Source organism: Fukomys damarensis, unplaced genomic scaffold (assembly GCF_012274545.1).
Source record: "Fukomys damarensis isolate Sample0158 unplaced genomic scaffold, DMR_v1.0_HiC HiC_scaffold_19, whole genome shotgun sequence".
In the NCBI taxonomy this organism is placed as follows: Eukaryota; Metazoa; Chordata; class Mammalia; order Rodentia; family Bathyergidae; genus Fukomys; species Fukomys damarensis.
The window spans coordinates 63,558,549-63,580,532 of NW_022900931.1; the positions used below are offsets into that span (position 1 = coordinate 63,558,549).

At 48.9% G+C, this 21,984-nt stretch overlaps 1 protein-coding gene and 1 pseudogene across 1 annotated transcript in view; both read left to right on the forward strand.

The window, feature by feature from the left end:
• The window catches only part of Sae1 (SUMO1 activating enzyme subunit 1), a 72,091-nt gene extending 57,450 nt beyond the window's left edge, over positions 1-14,641 (forward strand). The window contains exons 8-9 of the mRNA XM_010640831.3: positions 9,005-9,074; positions 13,863-14,641. Of these exons, the coding sequence (XP_010639133.1) occupies positions 9,005-9,074; positions 13,863-13,955 (163 nt within the window). The 3' untranslated portion in view covers positions 13,956-14,641. The remainder of the gene's footprint in view (positions 1-9,004; positions 9,075-13,862) is intronic.
• Positions 2,422-4,288, forward strand: LOC104873897 (annotated as a pseudogene).
• Positions 14,642-21,984: the final 7,343 nt, after the last annotated feature.

The following is a 21,984-nucleotide window of genomic DNA, read 5'->3' on the forward strand; positions in this document are numbered from 1 at the left end:
AAAAAAAAAGCTGCAAGTGATTGAGCAACGAGAACATGCCGGGTAATGGGATAGTTGCTGTACATGATCTCTTAATCCTCACAACACACTGTATAGGTGAGGAAACCAAATCTTGGAAAAGTTAAGCAACCAGTCTGTAAAGTTATATAGCTAGTTGGTTGGTTTTTTTTTTTTGTATTGTTTTGTATCAGGGATTGAACTCAGGTCTCTGAGCTTGCGAGGAGGCAGGTGGCAGCACCACTAAAGTTCTATAGCTAGTAACAGCAGCACCATGTTATTGAAGACTTCCTGGGCTTTACCTGCCCAGCTGCATGTAATTGTCTCAGCAATCTCTTGAATTGTATATTCTTTCCCCATTTAAGATTAGTGTAGGTTTGTTTGTATTTGGTACTGGGGATCAAACTTGGGACCTTGTGCTTGCAAGGCAGGCAATAGAACCCCTGAGCTAAATCCCCAGCCCTAGCTTGGTTTGTTTGTTTTTTGAGCCAAGGTCTTGATGTATATTCTAGACTGGCCTTGAACTGTGTGTCCCAGGCTACAGAATACCTGCGATCCTCCTGCTTCAGCCTCCCAAGTACTGGGATTACAGGCCTATGCCACCACGCTGAGCTACTTAAAATTTCTTTTTCTTTGGTACCGGGGATTGAACTTGGGACCTTATGCTTACAAGGCAAGTGACAGAAACACTAAGCAGTTTTTTTTTTCTTCTTCTTCTTCTTCTTTTTTTTTCCTTCTTCTTTTGGTTTTTGAGTATTGAACCCAGGGCCTTCACACTGACCTACATTTTATTTTTCTGAGACAAGGTCTCAGTAAGTCACTAAATTGCCTGGGATTCAGGTATGTGCTACCAAGCTACACCCCTAGCCTTCCTCCCCGTATGTAAGTATATATGTATTTTATGTTTGTTTTGACACTGTTTCAAAAAGCAAAACATATATATATGTAGTTCCTTCTTTCCTAGTTCGTTTCTTCACTTCTGGCTGGCAATCTCCTGTACACACTAGCCAGCACCAACCCATTTAGGAACAGCATTTGTCTTTGAACCACCTGCAGAGCCCTGAACTAAAAAAGCCATTGGCTAAAACTGGGCAGCAGTCTGCGCCCACCGTGGTGCTTTAAGGACTGGTGACATTATAGGCCTGGGTGGAGTCCTCGTCCTTTGCTTAGTCAGCCAGGCACCTCATTTCTTGGTGCAGGAAGGAGCATTGTGTGACGAACAGTGTTCTCTGCTCTGTGCTTCACGGCAGGAGGTGGGCCTAGGTCACATAGGGTTTGATGACCCACCCTGGCAATCAGCATTCAGCATACCTGGTGCCCGGTGCCCAGCATGAGCGTGCAGCTGAGTGTCTAATTGGGACGTTTACAGTGATGAGTGGGCTGGCTCTGCACCTCCGGCTGGCAGCATCAAGGGCCTTGCCTCGCAGAAGGGGCAAGCTCCAGCCGAATGAGCTGCCTTTCTCTGCACAACCTTCTCCTTCCCTGCCCACCCCCTGCAGAAGCTGCTTTCCCTTGTCTCCGTCTCATGTGTTCAGGCGCTCTCGCTCGATTGCCTTTTAAGTAAGAGGCATTGGGTGGCCTCTTGAAGCCTGTCTGTGGACAGGCTCGAATTGGCCTGAGATGGGCTAGGGGTGCTGGCAAGGAGATGAGCTGCCGTCTCGCAGCTGAGCTACCCTCACAAATTGCCCAGTTCCGCCGTAAAGCAGGACAAGCTGTGCACAAGCCCCTGTTGCTTTCATCTGACCAGGATCTGCTTGCGCGCTTCTTTGTATTATGTTATTTATTCTCTTCTCAGAGAGCTTTATTGCTTTTCAGATTATGAAAGTAACAGATGCCCGTATCCAAGAAGTGTTAAGTGGAAGAAGAGGTTCACTTGTAATTCCAGCCACTGTAGCATTTCTGGGTTTAGGATCAGAAATTTTCTTTGTATTTGCACTCATATTTTTTCTCTCTTTAACTATCGAAACAGACCGTATACTCTATGTTGTTCTTTAATAGCTGTTTTCTAGCACATCTTGGGCCTGTTTATGTAAATAAACTTAGAATCGTGTCAGTTGTATCTCATGTTGCATTGTCTAGAATATGGTTGTTAACTAATACGTTACCGGTTAATATTTAAATTTTTACTGTTTTCCACTATTATAGATACTGGGTAAACATTCATAATTTGTATATATAACATAACTTACATTGTATTTAATTTTTTGTTACACCAAACTATGTATGAATTAGTCATTTTAACTTTTTTAAAGTCTATGTGTGGTTCTGGAGATTGAACCCAGGGCGATTGCGTTGAACTGTATCCCCAGCCCTTCTTTGCTTTTGTTTTTTGAGGCAGGGTCACGCCAAATTGCCCAAACTGGCTTCATAATTGGGGTTTTTTGTTGGTTTTTTGTTTTGTTTTTTTTTTGGTACGGGGGATTGAACTCGGGTCCTTGTGCTAGCACGGCAGGCCACCGAACCACTGAGCTAAATCCCCGGCCCACTGGCTTCATAATTGTAATCATCGTGCCTCAGGCTCCCAAGTAACTGGAATTGAAAGCATGCACCACCACACCCAGCTCCTGGCTTTTTTTTTCCCCCATTTTAAAAATTTTGAAGGAGGGTCAATCCCCAGTACCACAAAAGAAGTTTCAGCTTGCCCCTCCCTCCCAGTTTCCACACGCCTCTCTGGCAAGGGGTCATAAGGTGAGGGTGGAGGTGAGGGGGCCTCTCTAGCCTGCGGCCTGTGTCTGTGGTCCAGCTAGTGTCCAGCTGCCCCTGGCCTAGCTCGGATGTATGGCGCTGTGGGAACCTGCTCCCCAACAACAGGCTGCCCCCGCGGCTCTTGGCCTGGCGTGAGGGTCTCCCCGATCTGAGAATGGCTACCTCTCGAAATGAGCCAGTGGCTGCAATTGGTGTGGGTGCCTATGGGACCGGGTACGAGGCCCATGAGTCCCCACTGGAGGAGGAGCTGGAAGAGGCCTACCCATCAACACGGTAGGTGGTGTGGCCTTACTGAGGCTTCTGGGGCATCGAGCAGCCCAGTGTTGTCTGGCTGACGGACATCTGTGCCACTTCCCGAACTGACCAGGAGATCGAGGTGACCCTGGTGATTGCGCGTGTAGACCAAGACCTGAGGACAGATCTGGACAAGGCACCTCCACCAGGCTTGCCAGTCGAACCATCGAGGGTCTGATGCGTCAGTTTCTAAGAGACCTCGATTTTCTTCATGCCAACTGCATTGTTCACCAAACCTTGGACCCAGAGAACATTCTGTTGATAAGTGGTAAAACAGTCAAGCTGGCTGACTTTGGCCTAACCAGAATCTGTAGCTACCAGATGGCCCTTCCTGACGTTCTTCTGCAGTCTCCACATGCAACATGTGGACGTGTGGTGCTTTGACTGTTGCTTTGTAGAGGTGTTTCATTGAAAGCCTCTCTTCTGTGGAAACGCTGAAGCTTACCAGCTGGTCAAAATCTTTGACCTGATTGGGTTGTGTCTCCAGAGGACGACTGGCCACAGATGTATCTTTACCCCAGGAGCCTTTTCCACAGAGGGCCTCTCCCAGTGGAGTCAGTGGTACCTGAGATGGAGGAGTCTGGAGCACAGCTGCTGCTGCTGGAAAGGCTGACATTTGACCCACACAAGCGAATCTCTGCCTTCTGAGCCCTGCTGCACTCTTACCTACATAAGGAAGAAGGTGACCCAGGGTGAGCAGTGGTGAGCAGTGGTGGCTGCCACAAGGAAGAAAAGCTGCCATTTCCCTTCTGGACACTTGCGTGGAGAAATCCCCACTGAGAAGGGGACCTCTGCATTTCTCTGAGGCTGTGGCCTTCCTGCAACTTTTTACAGAGAGTATTTTGCTGCCTTAATGACATTCCCTACCCACCTTCCATCTGAGGCTTATCCTTCTTGTGGCCCATTCCAAGGGGTGTGTCTCTTCCCCCATCTTACCTTGATATTGGTCCATATTTATACAGGAAAGCAAAACAAGGCAAAGAAAAAAAAAGGTCTGATCATACCAGAAACTTCCTTGAGTGCTCTATGCCACCCTGAAACCACTGGTGTACTATCTTGTTCCCTCTAGTTCTGCCTTTTTCTTAATGTGATATAAATTAATGGGATCATAGTTGAGCCTGGGGTCTTGAGTTTAGCTTAGTGCATTTCAAATGCATTCGTGTTATGTTATAAACCAGTAGCTCATTCCTTATTGTTGCTGAGTAATACTCCATTGTATATTGGTCTTTGTCTGTTTATTAGATGAACAGATGAATTGTTTGGGATCATTATGACCAAAAGCATTCTAAACATTCACACCATTTCTGTTTATTTTTGGCTTTGTTTTGTTTTGTTTTGTTGGCTCTTTTGAGACAGGGTCTCACTATGTAGTTGAGACTGACTGGAACTCACTGTGTAGCCCAGGCTGGTCTCACACTCAGTGATCCTCCTGCCTCAGCCTCCCGAGTGCTGGATTAAAGGCATGCGCTACCATGCTCAGCTGTTTCGTTGTTTTTTCTGGCTTCAAACTCACTGTGTAGCCCAGGCTAGCTGGAACTCACCACAATCCTCCTGCCTCAGCCTCCTGAGTGATGGGATTACATGCATGAGTCACTCCCAGCAGCTGTGCCTTTTTAATTTTTAAAAAAAAAAAATAGGATCAGTCTCATTTTCTAATTTAGGTTGACTTTGAACTGACTACATAGCCCAAGCTGGCCTAGAATATTCTCTTGCCTCAGCTTTGCAAGTGCTAGGATTACAGATGACCGCCACCCCACCTGACTCTCCTTTGGGTCTTTTTGTGGTATTAAGGTTTGGACCCAAGGAGCATTGGATTGAGTTAGCATGTCTAGCACCAACCATGCCTCCCTCCCACCCTTTGAGAGGGGCCTTACTAAATTGCCCATGCTGGACTTGAACTTGAGACCCTTCTCCTGTGAAGTCTTTGTGTGTGTGTGTGTGTGTGTGTGTGTGTGTGTGTGTGTGTGTGTGTGTGTGTGTGTGTTACCAGGGATCAAACTTGGGACCTTGTGCTTGCAAGGCAGGCGGCAGAACCTCTGAGCCAAATCCCCAGCCCTCTTTTTTGTTTTTTAAAAAGTGAAAAATACTTATTAAGGGAAAGATACTTTCTGTCTAAGAGAGATGAGGGAGACCTGGAAAATGGGGCTGCTGTGTACTCCTCTTGACAAAATCATGGGGTGGTTATAAGGCAGGTGGCAGGTAGGCAGCTTGATTGGTGTTTTTACATGATAGTGAGATACAGGGTCAATGTAATTCTTGTATGTGTGCTGTACCCATGGCCTCACATGACAGGCAAGTGCTCTACCTCTAAGCCCAATTTAATTATGTCTCCTCATACATGGGGATCTTGGCACTAGTTGTTGAAAAGATCCCTTTCGCTACGGAATGATCTTAGCACCCTAGTCAATAATCAGTTGAGGGCCAGGGATTTGGCTCGGCACTGCATCTACCTTGCAAGCGCAAGGTCCTGAGTTGAATCACTGGTACCAAGAACAACAACAAATAGGTGAGAGTGGACATGGTGGCACACACCTGTCATTGCAGCACTTGGAAGACTGAAGCAGACACATCATCTTGAGTTCCAGGACAGCCTGCTACACAGTGAGACCCTGTCTCCTTCTTTTTGTACCGGGGATCAAACTTGGGTCCTTGTGCTTGCGAGGCAGGCGGCGGCACCACTGAGCCAAATCCCCGACCCAACCCTGTCTCAAAATAAAATAAATCAGTAGAGTATAATCTCAGTACTTGGGAGCCTGCCCAGGAGAATTGCCAAGTTCAAGTCTGGCTGAACTGTGTAACAAGTTCAGGGGAGCTTGGAAGATGTACCAAGACCATGTCTAACAACTGAATCGGTTGAGGGCAGGGACTCGAGGTCATTTTCAGAACACTCATTGCTGGTGGTATCAAACCACAGTTGGTTTTCATATACTGGTCTTGAACCCTACAGTCACACACATACGCATGCGCGTGCTGCACTGAACTGAGAGTCCACTGAGCTAGTTCTTCAGTCCTTTTTGCTTAGTTTTAGATAGGTTCTCACTAAATTGCCTCGCCTGGACGCCAGCTTAGATCCTCCAGCTGCAGCCTCCAGAAGAGCTGGGATTGCAGTCATTGCCACCACATCTGACTTCCTGTTGTTTTAGTTAATAGTAGTGGTATTTGTCCAGCCTCACTAGCCACTTTGAAATCATGATAAGGACTGGGAATTTAGCCCAGTGGTTCCACTGCCTGCCTCACAAGCACAAGGTCCCAAGTTTGATCCCCGGTACCAAAAAATAAAAAACACATAGTTTGTTTTGTTTTTGTTTGTTTGTTTGTTTGTTTTATTTCTTTCTATACCAGGGATTGAACTCAGGACCTTGAGCTTGCGAGGCAGGTGCAGTGCCGCAGCTATATATATATTTGGTACTGGGGACCGAACTCTAGATCCTTGCACTTGTGAGGCAAGCGACAGCAACACTGAGCTCAATCCCCAGCCCCATAATTATCACAGTTAATGAAACCTTATGGCCTTTAATGTAGTTTGTGTTTCTTTTTTTTTTTCCTATACTAGGGATGGAATGCAGACGTTGTGCTTGGGAGGCAGGTGTGCTGCCACTCAGCTAAATCCCCAGCCCCCCTGTTTGTTTGTTTTGTTTGTTCATTGAGTTTATTGGTACATTTTAGTTACATTCATCTGGGATCTTGTACCTTTACATGACAGGTGTTGGTTCTCATTTTTTCCCCTTGTCCCTGCCCTCCCTTCATCTGCTCCACCCTCCCCTATTTACAAAGACTTTGTTTCCATTTTTTCCTTGTCTCATATCTTTTCTTTTACCTTATTTCCTTTCTCCTACCCTTCCCTCTTCCCCTACACCTTTAGCCCTTTTCTTCCTATTTCACACTGTCAGTTATGCAATTTGGATCTTATTTACACTTTTAGTTTTTCAAAACTATTCGGTATTTACCCATGTGTGTCCTATTTATTTCACTTAGAGTATGGCCTCAATATGCATCCATTTTCCTATGAGTGACTCTAGTTTCTCATTCTTTATGGCTGAGTAATACTCCATTTTATAGAAAAAACATATCCTTTTTTTTTTTTTTTTTTTTGTACCGGGGATTGAATTCTTTGTTTATTTTTGAGACAAGTTCTCACTGTGAAGTCCAGGCTGGCTTTGAACTTACTATGGAGCCCAAGTTGGCCTTGAACTTTATGCCTCAGCCTCTGAAGTTCTGGGGTTACAGGCTTGCATCATCGCCCCTGGCAGTGTGTGTTTGTGTGACAGAGACTATTGCCACATTTGATCATCTTTGAACACTGAACTTGTGGATGCTGGGCTTTTCTGGGCTATAGTTTTCCCTGTTACATGTCATAGAGTCCTGTGGTGGACCTTGGTAAGAGGAAAGGCCTCCTCTGAGCTTAACAGAATGGGAGGATGCTTTGCCAGCCAGAGCGTGAGGAGAGGACACCCTCAGACACTGCTTTTAGGAGATGGGATGGATTGTAGATGGCATTTGGCAGGGTATACATAACAAGGCCTAGCATTTGCATGTGTATTTGGGAATTTGCCTTATGGAATAGTTTTGCTGTTGTTTGTTTCAGAGAGGGAAGGTCTCCCTGTGTAGTCCAGACTGGCCTTGAACTTCTTGTGGTGATCCTCCTGCCTCAGCACCCAAAGTGCTGGGATCACACGCATGCACCTCCACACCCAGTTCTCACGGAATAGTTGGGTTAACTGTACCACCGTGGCTGATTGCTATGTCAAATGGCATGTGCGCCCTTCAGTATATTGTACAATAGAAGAAGTAGTAGTTGATATTAGCACCACGCTCTGAGTTAACAGGCCGCACAATAGTATTTGATATTACTTAGATTTAAAATTATATATGTTGGCAAGGGATGTAGCTCTGTAGTGTCGCACCTGCTTGGCAAGCACAAAGTCTTGAGTTCAATTCCCAGTAGTACCAGAAAAATAAATGAACAAATTATATATATATATATTCCCCCCCGGGGGGGGGGTACTGGGGACCGAACTCGGCTCTTTGCACTTAGGAGGCAGGGGACAACACCACTGAGCTAAATCACTGGCCCAATAATATATGTTTACTTATGTGCACTTGTTAAAATGTCTAGAAAGGTTGGACATAGTGGCACAAGCCTATAATCACAGAATTTTGGAGGCTGAGGCAGGAGAATCACAAGTTCAAGCCCAGTGTGGCCAACTTAGGACCTAGTCTCAAAATTTTAAAGTAGGGCATGGTGGTGCATGCCTATAATCCTAACACTCGAGAGGCTGAGGCAGGAGAATTGCCACAAGTTTGAGGCCAGCCTGGGATAAAGAGGAAGGCCTGCCTTGTCTAGGGGGAAAAAAGAGCTTGGAATGCAGCTCAGTGCACAGATGCTGAGTTAAAAACCGGGGAGAAGGGGTAAAAACAATTCTGTGTAAGAATTAACAGAACACACCTCTTCTGTCGTTGAGGTGTTCAGTATTTTGGTCTCCAGGATGACCAGTTTTGAGGACCAGGTGACAGCACCAGCTAAAATTTGTCCTCTGGGTGCTTCATCCTTGCCCAGAGGGACCGGTTTCTGTTTTGCCCCTGTGCTTTAATGCCAGGCTCCCAACTCCCCACGCTCCTGTGTGTTAACACAGGCCTGCCCCCGACACTCGTCTGGAAAACGCACATCAGCCAGCACCTCATGGTGAGAGTAGAATTGGGAGAATGTGGCCGGGGCAGTGAAACATCTGATATTTGTGGAACCTTATTTCTAGGAAGTACAGATACATCGTTCCATTGACTTTAACAGGAAAACTGTGGTGAAAGAATTCCTTCTTGCCAAAGTTCAAAGATCTTTCCTAACCACTTAGGGACCCCCTCGGTGGGATTTAATGTTCATTCCTAGATCCGAGCTTTGGCGTTGCTGTCCTAGTGGAACGGTCCCACCCCCGAGACCCCACCCGAACCTTTGCCGATGTCGTCTGGAGCCCAGTCCCCGGTGTCACATCTCTCTCATCCTCTCTTTTAGGTACTGCTTCTCTGAGATGGCCCCGGTGTGTGCGGTGGTTGGAGGGATCTTGGCACAAGAAATTGTTAAGGTAAAGAAGGTAGTTCATTCGCGTGCGTGCACACAGGCGTGTATGTGTGCCAGAGAGAGTGCAGATTGTCTGGGAGCTCCCAGGCTCTGACCCTGCCTCAGCCTTGCTCTGTGCCCTATCTTTTCCTCTCCATCCCATCCCATCCCACAGCTAGTCAGGGCCTGTGAAGTGCTGTCTGCCCTAGACCTGTTCGTTTCTTAGTGCTAAACATGGTTGCCAGTTTCTGTGCTGCCTACAGCTCTGTGAGGTGAGAGTGGATGCTCCCTCCGTCCCCATTTAAGAGGAAGACACTGAGGCCCCCAAAATGGATTCCAAAACCTGTGCTCCTAAGGCCCGTCCATCACCATGATGTCAAAGCCCTGGTCTGTTTAACCCGTCCGCCATAGGCATCTGTAGAAGAGGGTCATCTGTATGGAGCACATGTTTCTGGGAGCTCATGGCAACCAGGACCCTGTGAAGTAGGCCAGGGGATCCCTGCAGGGTCACACAACCAGCAACTAACTAGTACAGCTCTCTGAGTGTCCTCTGAGATGTTTGGCTTGCTAACACTGTAGCGTACCCCGAAATAGATTTTATTTTCTTTGGAGACCTTGATATTTGCCCAGCGATGTTACATTTGTCTTTGGAGGGCTAAGCATATATCTCAGTGGTAAAACATGCGCAGGCACCTGCGTTCAGACCCCAGAACCAGTTTTTAAATTGCCCTTGTAGATTGTCAACTGCCTTGGTGGACTTGCAGTGATGGCTTCTCCGGTCCTTTCATGGGCACAGTCCTGCCTGGTGCAGTGGTTTCCCCAGGACACAGATATGTCTGGTTCAATCTCAGGAGGACAGTTTGGTTGGAGATCAGTTCTCATCACTTTGTCTAAGACGTTGAGACACTGGACTCAATTTGACATTTTCTCCACCTTCCTTTTGACTCCTTTTTTCGCTCTTTTCCTGATCTTGTGTCTGGGCTAAACCCTGCTTTTGCTGAAATGTAACCTGCTTCTGTGTCAGAGGCACTGGGGAGGTCCAGGCAGGAGGCCGGGAGCGCGGTGGCCATGCAGGTGAAAGTCAGACTGAGTGCCTTACTCAGAGGAGAATAGTGCCCGCCCATAGGGCCATCATGAGAAGAGGCTGAGGCTGTCTGTGGACGGACTCAGCAGGAAAGAAAGAGGTTGGGGGCAGAAAACCGTGCTGGGGGAGCAGAAGTTTTTGTAGCCTATAACGATGACACTGTTGCCAATAACAGTAAATAATTAAGAGCCAGGGACAGAGCACAGTGGCATCGTGCCTGCCTTGCAAGCACAAGGTCCTGAGTTTGATCCTTGGTGCCAGGGGAAAAAACAGAACAGTAAATAATTACTGCAAACCTACCATGAGCCACTCAAAGTTAGTGTAAACTCGTATCTCACAGCAAACCTGTGAGGTACGAGCTGTTGTGATCCCTGATTTCCCGAGGAAGAACTGAAGTACAGAAAAGTGGAGTTCTTGCTCAAGACAAAATAGTGGTCCAGGCGTGGTGGTGCATACTTGTGATCCCAGGCCTCGGGAGGCTGAGGCAAGGGCAGTCTGAGCTGTGTAGTGAGACTGTGGCGGGGGCGCGTGCTGAGTAAAGAAATGGAATAGCTGAAAGTGGCGGCACGCACCTGTAATCCCAGCTACTCTGGAGGCTGAGGCAGAAGGATCACTAATTTGAGGCCAGCCTGGGAAACGCAGATGCTGTGTGGAAAAAAAGCAAACGAGAAGCAGTGAGTGTGGAGAGCGGCTCGGTGTAGACCCTGTGCCTTGCGTGCACAAGGCCCTGCTTTTGATGTTTAGTGCTGCAGAAAACATGGCAGAGCCAGCAGTTGTGCCCTGCAGGTCTGGTTCCTGAGCCTGTGTTCCTCCCTCCCTGCAGTCAGGCCTCAGTGGCCCTGCATCCTCACACTCAGCCAGGGCCCAGGGCTGCTGTCCCACGCCTCGGCTCGCCCGGCACAGCCTGCGCCAGCTTCCCCTGTGGGTTGGAGGTGGGTGGCGGGGCAGGGGCCCTTGACCCCAGCGTCTGCAGTGGCTTCTCTGCATCCCACTCCTAATGCTGCTCCCTCCTTCCTGCCCACTGGGGACAGCTGTTGCCCAGCATCTTGTTTCTGTTTATCCCAGAAAGCAGCGCACTCTGCATTCTTGGTTGCTGGGTGTGTTTGGAATCTCTTCTGACCCCGTCTTGCTGGGGAGCACTTTACGCTTTGCCCATGTTCACCCTGTGCCCTGCTCTCATCCTGCCGCTCCCCTTGTCACTGACCCAGCCTTCAACCAGCTGGCAAGAGGGCCCTGCACCGAGGGCCTCCTCTGACCACCTATAAAAAGGAAACATAGGAGCCGGAGGACAAATGGACAGTCTGTTCCCTTGGGATCATCTCTTGTTTCCTTCTTTCCTTCCTTTATTCTGTCTACCACTGTCGTGTCGCACTCCCAGAGCACAAACCGCCCTTGCTTTCCTTCTGTCTCTGGGTCCGTGGTGGTCCCTGCCCAGCCCCGCATTAGAAAATGGATCAGACTGGGTACAGTATCACTCAACTATGGTCCCAACCAACAGCTTGGTCAGCTACGGCAGGAGGGTCCCTTGAGAGACCCATTTGTTAATGTAATAATAACAATGTTTATAACTTGGGTCCTAGAACTTCCAGCTGTGGTTTGCTGGGTCATTGCACCTGCCTGAGTGTGTGGCGTCCCTCGGATATATCAGTAGTGCACCCCTGGTCCCATTAATCCCCAGCAAGCTGCGGGCTGGGGATGTAGCTCAGTGGTGCTGCTATCTGTCTCACAAACTCCTAGCTATTGAGGATTGAGGATGTGCCAGGCACATTCAAGTCTGTTCACACTTTATCTTCAGCAGAATTTTTAGCAGGCAAACAGACAGGTGCTATTTATTTTTGCATTGTATAGGCACACCGCTTTCTTCCTTTTTGTTTGTTTCGGAGACAGGTCTCGCTGGGCAGTCATGCATTTCAGGGTGGCCTCGGACTCATGGCGATCCTCCTACTGCCTCTTCCTTCTGAGTGCTGGGATTGCAGGCATGGCCACCCCACCTGGCTGCCAGCTTCTTCCCGATCCAGGCTCCTTCTGAGGAGAGGGACCTTCTCAGCATCCATAATGTTTAATGCACAATCTGGCACAGAGTGGATGCCTTTTGCTTGTCTGAATACTCAGGACATGTGCCTGAGGTACACATAATTGTCCCTTTGCAGATGAGGAAACAGAATGGGATTGGGGATGGAGGTTCCTTCTTGAAGAGGATGAGAACACCAGTGCTCCTGGGAACCTTTAAATTCTGTTAGGAGCTGTGTAGGTGATGTCCTCCTTTCTAAATGGCGGCTCATGATGAAGCGTCAGCCTTTTGGGGGTTGACTACCTCTTTACAGCCTTGCCATTACCTACGAACCTGTTCCTTAAAAAAATGTGTGCATTTTCATGACTAAGAAGCCCCCACGAAGGTTGGGGTCAAGGCTGCTTGCCCCAGCCTCCAGTTTCCATCTCACATGGGAAAGCCAGAGGGGTGCCCGGTGGCGCAGGCCTGTCCTCCCAGCACTCACGGAGCTTCCGGCAGGAGCGTGGCCAGAGCTACCCGGATGGGCAGTCTAGCAGGACCTGGGTTCAGTCCCTCATACCGCAGAAACAGCGAAACACGTCACGTCAGTGAGCAGTTCCTCAACAGTGTACGTACATTACTTCTAAGGGTCTGACCTCCTCTTTAAAAGTGCTCGTCCCTGCCCCCTCCAAGATAACCAAGGTTTCCCTGGCTGAAGGACATTACTCAGCTCTAGATTCCAGCCGCGGGCTGTCCTGTGAGAGATTGGCCATGAGAGTTAGTACCCTCATGAAGGAGCCACTTTCTGCCTCTGTGTGTCCCTCAGTTAATGTGTCCCCTCCACTGGTGAAGGCTGCAGCATAAGATGAGCTGCCTTTCTTGGTGGCACAGTCCTAAGAAATTTTCTCTGCTCTTTGCCCTATGGTGCTACTCTGTGCTGCCTGTTGTTTTGGATATTTATGGAGTATCATGTTTTAATCCTCTGTGCAGTATACGTATTCTCACTGGACATGGAAAAAGTAAGGTTCAGAGAGGTTAAATGGCTGGATGTGGTGGCGCACACTTGTCATCCCAGCACTCGGGAGGCTGAGGCAGGAGGATCGCTGTGATTTCAAGGCCAGCCTGAACTACATAATGAAACCGTGTCTCAAAAAAAACAAAAACAGAGATCTGCCCAAACACACATCTGGTAGGTAATAGCAAAGAGACATGACCATCAAAATTGTCTCCTAGGCCAGATATGGTGGCACACACCTGTAATCCAAGCTTCTCTGGAGGCTGAGGCGGGAGCATTGGACTTTGGAGGCAATTTAAACAACTTAGCAGAACAGTGTCTCTGAATAAAAATTTTAAAACACAGGCATGGAGCTGGGCACTATAGCATGTGCCTATAATCACAGAACTTGGGTGAGGCCTAGACTTACATACTAAGACCCTGCCTCCAAAAGTAACAAAAATTGGGCCAGGGATGTAGCTCAGTGGTTCTGCCACCTGCCTCTCAGCCGCAAGAACCTGAGTTCGATTCCCAGAACCCCCCCCAAAAAAACATTTGTTTTTTCTTTTGATCGTCCCATATAGCCCTATAGAGCAAATTCTATCCCATTTGAGAACCATTGCCATCTGAGGACCACTTTTAGTTTCACTTTTTCCCTAGGCTTTTAGAAGATAGGGGTGTTTTGGTTTGTGTATTCGCTATTTACCCCTTTGGAGCTGAACTCCCTTTTTGTTTTTCTCCCTAGGCGCTGTCACAGCGGGACCCTCCTCACAACAACTTCTTCTTCTTTGACGGCATGAAGGGGAACGGGACCGTGGAGTGCCTGGGCCCCAAGTGAGCGGGGACTCGGTGCTCCCCAGGATGCTGCCCGCGGCGTGCCCACCTGTCCTGCCCATCCCGTCCCTAGGTGTCTCCTCCTGACAGGGTAGAGTGAGGCGCCAGCCCAGCGCAGAGCCCCAGGAGCCCCAGGCCTGCCACCCGCCCAGTGTGGCCTCCTGGGCGCTCCCTTCCGACATCTCTCTCTGTCCTGGTGCCATTGACTTCCCAGCCCCAGCGGGACAGCTGGGAGCCTCTTGTCGCCTTCTTGGACTTCCTCCCACCTGATGTCACGGAGAGATGAGTGTGACTTCAGGCGGGGAGTGCGGCCTGAGCTGGGCGACACTCCGGTGGAACCCCTAGTCCTCACTTAGACAGGTGCCCTTAGCAGGAAAGCACGCCAGGCGGAATGTCCTTCCTCCAGAATGTGACATCCTGGAAAACAACAGGTGGCATTGGGTGCAGCTCTTGGGTTTGAGTTTAGGATTAGTCAAGTTCCAGCCTGGATTTCGGAAGGGCGGCAGCGTTGCCGAGTTCTGCTCCTTTAGAAAGGCGGGTTCCTGGGTCCCGCTGCGCAGAGACCCCGTAGAAGCCAGGCAGCTCTGCGCTGTGGCAGCCCTTCAGTCACCCCCGATCCCAGCTCTTGGTGTTTTGCATATTTTCTACATGGTTCTTTAATAAGGAATGATAATAAAGTTATTTGCTTTAGGCTTTGTGTGTTTTTCTTCCACATTCAACGCTTCAGGCAGCTTGTGATTCTGCCGGCTGCCCATTGCAACTGCAGAAATGTCACTCGGTGCACGCACACTGCGGCGGGAGCCGGACGAGCTCTGGAGCGTGCACCCGTCTGCTGCTGCCTGCCTCGGCTGACTGGGCTGGTTTTGGCTCTGGTTTTGGCCGCAGTGACGGTCCTGATGCTGATGTGGGATGTGGGGGAGCCCGGCCCTGCGCCAGTGGTGCAGACGCCCAGTTGGTGTGAGGCCGGCCCCTCCCTGCCACTCCCCACCCCCGCCACTGTAGCCAGCGCCCTGGAGGTCCCCCACGGGACTTGATGCTGCTGTGGGATGTGGGGGAGCCCGGCCCTGCGCCAGTGGTGCAGACGCCCAGTTGGTGTGAGGCCGGCCCCTCCCTGCCACTCCCCACCCCCGCCACTGTAGCCAGCGCCCTGGAGGTCCCCCACGGGCCACTTTACTGCTGTGTCACCATGGCCAGCAGTTTTACGCCACTTGAATTTCAAGGTCTTTGAAATTTTGAGCGAATTACTCCGTGGACTTTGCACTGTGCAGCCTCGGTCACAAGGGGGAGCAGGTTGGCCTGGACCTGATGGCAGGATCACAGCCGCCTCTTCAAACTTGCCGCCCTCTACTAGTGACTGGGACCGAGTCACCCAGAAATGACCCCTGAGGAATTGGAGGGGCGGGGGTGCTTGAAGCCGCCGGTCCGAGGCAAGAAATAGTCTGGTTTGTTTGAATTTCATGACATCCCTTATTGCATGTTCAAACCCTACATGTGCGTTCTCCGTTCCCAGCCTGGCACAGTGAATGCCCTGGGGTTTCTCGTCCCCCCAGGTGTGCAGCCCCCCCACTCCAGAAGGGGGCTCATTCCACAGGTGCCGGGGCTGCCAAGTGTAGGACAAGATGGGCTGTTTGGGGCTGCCAGGTTCCCCATTCCATACACTTTCATCGGCAGGTGGTGGAGTAAAATCCTGCTAAGTGCTTATTGTATCGAGGCCTCTGAACCCTCAAAATGTGCTAGAGAGAGCCGGGGATTTATCTCTGGTTCCACCACCTGCCTCAAGCACAAGGACCCAAGTTGGATCCCTGCTACCAAGAAATAACAAATGCGCTAGAGAGCTGAGCATGTGGCCCATACCATAATCCCAGCACTTGCAAACCTGAGGCAGGAGGATGGTGGAGTTTGAGGCCAGCTGGGACTACGTAGACTGTTTAAAAAAAACGACAACATTAAAGTGCAGCCTAAGTTTTCAGCCCCTCACAGCTGTAGCTCCCGTAGTCTCCTTTCAGAGTGCATCCTTTTCCAGTCTGCATTGTTTAGGTAAGCGGAAGTGCATCTGGAGACAGGTGTGGAAGTGAGGCTTAGGTTGCAGGTGGCAAGTTAAAGGCTTAATAAATAGTAGCTGAGGCTCTAAGAACCCACGGTGGGGGTTGGTCACAAAGAGACGGCCTCCCCCTAAGTACTGGCTGCCCCAAGGGCCAACGACAAGCCAGGAGCCGGAGCTGCTGTGCACGGCCGTGGTACCTGGCGGGCACCTTAGGCCCAGGTGCTGAGGTAGGACCTTCAGATGGGTATGGAAGGGCCGGAGGATTTGGTTTTTAGGTCTGTAAAATAGTTAAGCAATATACAACCAAGAAGTAAGATTCCTCTTCACTGCCTCTTGTAGCCTGTCCGTGTGATGCAGAATACAAAAAGCAGCTGCTGGGCTCGCTATAATAGGCCTGTAATCCCAGCACTTGGGAGGCTGAGGCAGGAGGATCACCTTGAGTTCAAAGCCAATCTTAGCTACATAGTTCAAAGCCAAATTGAACTACATAGTGAGACCCTGTCTCAAAAATAACGAAAAGCTGGCCTCATGCTAAACTTGGGGATGTTAGGAAGTGCTTTCTGGAGAGGGAGTTGTTCCAGATTGCCAGCTGTAACCCAGGCTCTGCCACTTGGCTGTGACCTTGGGCAAGTGAGTCTGGACCTCAGTGGGTCCCAGTGGTGTTAAATGGATCCGATAGTACTACGTCCCAAGGCTGGGCTGGCTCGGTGACACACTGTGTGCTTAGGCCTTGATGTGGGGTGAGTTTATTCTTTGGGGACACAGTTCTCATTCGTAAATACGCTAACTTCCCATTGCTGGGACAAAATGCCTGAGATAAATAACTTGAAAGAGAAAAGGTTTCTTTCTGTCTCGGTTTCAGATTTCAGCCCATCGGTCAGTTGAGTCCAAGGCAGAACATGGAGGAAGCGTGTGAAGAGGAAAAGCTGTTTCCCGGGAGCAGGGAGCAGTGAGGGGAGACGAGCCGGGGAAAAGCCCTGGACAAGGGCCACTCCCGGGGGTCACAGCCCACGGCCACTCCCTGAGCCAGCCCCGCCCCTCAGACCCTGTTAGAGCCCCAAGAGCTTCAAGGATATTTTACTTTATTTTGTGGCGCTGAGGGTTGAGCCCCGGAGCATTCTACCTCCGAGCTGGGTCCCCAGCCCTTTTGACTTTGAAACAGGGTCTCATTAAGTTGCCCAGGCTGGGCTCAAATTCGTGATCCCCCTGCCTTCGCCTCTCAGGTACAGGCTTGCGCCTCCATACCTGTCTCGGGGGATATTTCAGGCCCAAACTATAACTTTTTTTTTTTTGAGAAAGAGTCTCACTTTGTAGTTCAGGCTGACCTTCAACTTCCAATTTAGTCCTGGCTGGCCTCAAACTCGCAGCAGTCCTCGGGCCTCAGCCTTCTGGGATCACCACTGTGCCTGGCCCCTCCACACTTATGTCTTCCTTGTTAGCGCTGTGCACCGGATCCCACCGTCGCTGTGTGTGTGTGTGTGTGTGTGTGTGTGTGTGTGTGTGTGTGTGTGTGCGTGCACATGCGCATGTGCGTGTGCGTGCTGCTGGGGACGCAGTCCAGTGTGTTGCACCTGCGAGGCCAGCGCTGTGCCCTGAGCTAGAGCCCAGCTCCACAGCTGTATTTGAGCCGTAAGTCTGCTGCTGAGTGATGTTGAGCTGTCGTCTGTGCTCACAGACTTCCCCAGGGCCCAGTTTCAGGGTGGCAAAGCAAACAAACATGCCCTAGGTGTTGCTGCTTTTCAGAAGACTGTGGGCTGGGGGCTGGGACCAGAGTACAATACTAAGAGTAGTTGCCAAAAAAGACCAGGCTGGTACCTTAATATACAGTGACAGAGGGTTTTTTTTGTTTTGTTTTCAGTACTGGGGATCAAACCTGGGAGTGTTTTATCACTAAGCCACCTTCCCAGTCCTTCTTATGTATTTTTTTAAAGCAAATTTCTTTTAATGAAAGCTCAGAGGGACCCAGCGTCATTCGGGGCTTATGTATTCAACTTTAAAATTTGAAATAGGATCTTGCAAGTTGCCCAGGCTGGCCCCAAACTTGAGATCTTCCTGCCTCGGTCTCCTGGGTAGCTGAGAGCTTTATTTACAGTTTGTTGTTTGGATAGTTGATTCATATGTATCTGCTTCCAAACTGCAAGTTTTTACAAAGATACACAGTAGTATTTTCTTTTCTTTTTTTTTTTTTTTTTTTTTTTTTTTTTTTTTTTTTTTTTTTTTTTTTTTTTTTTTTTTGGTACTACCGATCAAACTCAGGTGGATCAAATTCAAGGCAGGTGGTGGAACCACTGAGATAAATCCCCAGCCCTCACAGTAGTGTTTTCTAATGGAAAACAAGACAAAAAAAAAGACATGAAGAATGAAAGTCTTCTTTTTCCAAAAGCAAAACCATTGCAGGATGGAAACATTCAGAGGCAGAGCAGGGGTATCAGTTCCAAGTTTGAGATAAGCTGACTAGAAGTTGCTGTTTGCAAGAAGTGGTAGTAGTTAATAGGCTCTGATTTTTTTGTTGATGTTTTTAGACAGGTCTTACTTTGTAGCCCCAAATGGCCTCAGACTTGCAGTCCTCCTGCCTCAGCCTGCCAAGTGCTGAGATTACAGGCTTGCAGCACCATCCCCAGGAAGTGCTCATGGTGGGGCTGAGGGCCTCACTGCCTGGTCCTCCAGGCCTCTCACCCTCCTATTTACTGGAAACTCTTAGAACCCTGATTCCCAAGAAGAAAGCCATACAGATGACATCAGTGTTTCCTTCCTAGAAGCCCACTGAATTTTTTAGACAAAATCGCCTTACCTGGAACTATCCCTGATTCTCTGCCTATTAGGATCTAACCTAGTTGGTGGGGGTGGATTTCCCACACTCAGTCCTCCAAAATAACAGGCTTGTTTCTATTAGAAAGGAAGAGTTGGGCTGGGGATTTAGCTCAGTGGTGCTGCCTCCTGCCTCACATGTGTAAGGTCCTGTGTTTGATCCCTGCTACCAAAAAAAAAAGGAAGAGCCAGAAGTTCTGTTTTGAGTTAGGTGCTGTAGGCACACCTATGAGCCCTGCCACTGGAGCAACCAGCCAGGGCAGTGGAGCCCAACTGTCTCAAAAAACCTGGGATATAGCTCAGTGGGAAAGCACTTGCCTAGCTTATAGGAGGCTCTGGGTCAAATCCACAGTACCAAAAATAATAAATAAAAAAAAAATCTGTTTCTGGTTATCTTCTAACAAAAAAACCTTCCTACAGATAAATATAAGTTCTAGACAAATTAAACAAAAACAACTACTTGTAGGCTCCAAACTCTTCTCAAAACATTTTAAAAAGATAAATACAAAGAAACTTTTTTGAGGGGGAGACCAGGGATTGAACTCAGGACCTGGCGCAATGCCAATGAGTTAAATCCCCAGCAAAAGCTCTTTTTTTTTTTTTGGTACCGGGGATTGAATAGGTGGCGGAACCACTGAGCTAAATCCCCAGCCCGAAAACTCTTATCTAGATGCATCATCATCATCAGGCCAGAGGTTTAGCTCAGTGGTTCTGCTACCTATCTCGAAAGTGCAAGGTCCCAAGTTTGATCCCTGGTACCAAAAACAAAACAAACAAGACATATTACCACCATCACATCATCATCATATGAAAAGCAAAAAATGTAAAATCTTAAGAGCGGCCTGATAAAAATGATACATTATAAACAGGGAATTCTGATCCAAAGGACTCTGGATCTCTGATTGAAGCGGTGACAGCCAGAAGACAGTAAAATGATCTTTCCATGCGTAAAGATGATCGTCAAGGGCTGGAGATGGAGCTCAGCTGCAGTGCACTTGCCTGGGTTCAAGCCCCAGCACCAAAAAACCCTGAAACCAGTGAAAATATCCTTCAAGAAACTGAAATAGAAAGAGAATTTGTTGCCAGAAAAAATATATTCCAAGAGGGCCCGAGAAGATTGAGCTCAGTGGTTCTGCCGCCTGCCTCACAAGCTCAAGGTCCTCAGTTCAATCCCCAATGGGCACGGTGGCATACACTGAAATCCAGCACTGAAGGAGGCTGAGGCAGGAGGATCAAAAGTTCAAGGCCTGCCCTGGCAATTTACTACAATCCTGTCTCAAAAAAATAACAACGGGATGAAAATCCCAATGGAAACTTCATAATTAAGAGAAATAATACTGGGAGAATCTTGGAACTTCAGGATAGAGTGAAAAGTGAAACAGTAAATGGAGAAATTTTATTTTAAAAAAGAGGTCACGGGCCGGGGATTTAGCTCAGTGGTTCTACTGCCTGCTTTGCAGGCACAAAGACCTGAGTTCGATCCCCAATACAGAAAAAAAAAGTGGTCATTTGTTCCTCCTAGTTTCTTTGTTGATCGATTGGCTGGTTGGCTGGTTTTCTGAGACAAGGTTTTGCTGCTACTTCAGGCCAGCCTTGAACTCACTATGTGGCCCAGGCTGACCTTGGACTAAGCGATCCTCCTGCCTCAGTCTCCTTAGTGCTGGGATTACAGGCATGCCAGGAGCGGGGCCTATTTTTAGTTTTTTTTTGCAACAAAGGCTCACTATGTAGTCCGTGCTGGCCTTAAACTCATTGATCCTCCTGCCTCAGGTTTCACACCCCATATGACTTTTTAGAGCAAAACTTGTTACATTGTATTGTGGCAATAATGTTTCTGATGTAATACATGTGGAAAGGGCTAAGGAGCAGAGTAAATGGATCTATATAATGTAAATATACCTACATTATACTTAAAAAGTAGTACATTATTATTTTATTTTAAAATTTTATTTATTTTTTTGGTACTGGGGATTGAACTTGGAACCTTGGGCTTGGGAGGCAGGCAGCAGAACCACTGAGCTAAGTCCCCAGCCCCTGAAAAGTAGTACACTACTAACTTTATAAATAGCTAAGGATATATTTTTGTAATTTTTATTTTGTTTTGTTTTTTGGTGTTTTGAGACAGGGTCTCACTATGTAGTTGAGACTGACCTAGAACTCACTGTGTAGCCCAGGTTGGTCTCGAACTCACAGTGATCCTCCTGCCTCAGCCTCCCAAGTGCTGGGATTACAGGCGTGCGCCACCACGCCCAGCCTTACTTTTGTAATTTTAAAGCAGTATGAAAAAAAGTTCAGAGATACAATTTAAAAACAAAAGGCAAATTTATAGAGCTCAGGATGTACCTTGTGCTTGCCGCACTGCAAAATTAATAATAATAATAATAAGGCATGTAAGGGAAACTGCAGAGGGACGCATCCTCCTCCGGACATCCGCTCTCTGAAGGACGGGCGAGCTCCGCGGGGGGGCCAGTCCAGCACGGGCGCAGCCCACGGACGGCGCGCAGCCACTGTTCAGGAAGCCACCAGAAAGCTCCCGTTTGAGAGCCGGGGTCACTGAGCTTCGGAGTGAGCTACCGGCCAGGCCGTTCAGCAGCCGCCAGGGGTACGAGCCGGGGCCAGGCGCCAACCCCAGCCACGCCCCGCTGCCTTCTGTGGCCCAGCTGAGGTCCCAGAGCCTCTGACCTAGGGCACAGAACCGCGAAGGTGAGCAGGAAAAGCATCCACTGTTCCGATCTGATTTTATTGAAAAGGAAACATACAAAAATCATGTACAAAAAAAATTAACCAAACATGTACAGAAAATTCATTCCGGTATCTACAGCAGCGCATGTACAGTATTTTACAGGCTGGGCCGTCCCTCCCCGCTCCCAGACTCCTCCCTCTGCTGAGATTCCCCCCTCCCTGACACCCCGTCTGACCCCCAGCGCTTTGCCCTGGGGACTAAGGCTGGGGCAGCTTCCCTGGCCAAAATCTCCCACCCCCCAAATGAATGCCAGTGGTCACACGTGCTCTCTCTAAACCTATGCAATGGGACTGATGGGGACGGGGCGTGGTCACGGGCAGAGCACAGGATTCACAGTCTGGGCCCCTCCTGGCCAGCCCTGATGAAGGTGAGGCAGGCGTGCCCACCACCCGCCGGCCGGCTCGGGAAGGCTGGGCACGGCGTGGGGAGGCCGTCAGC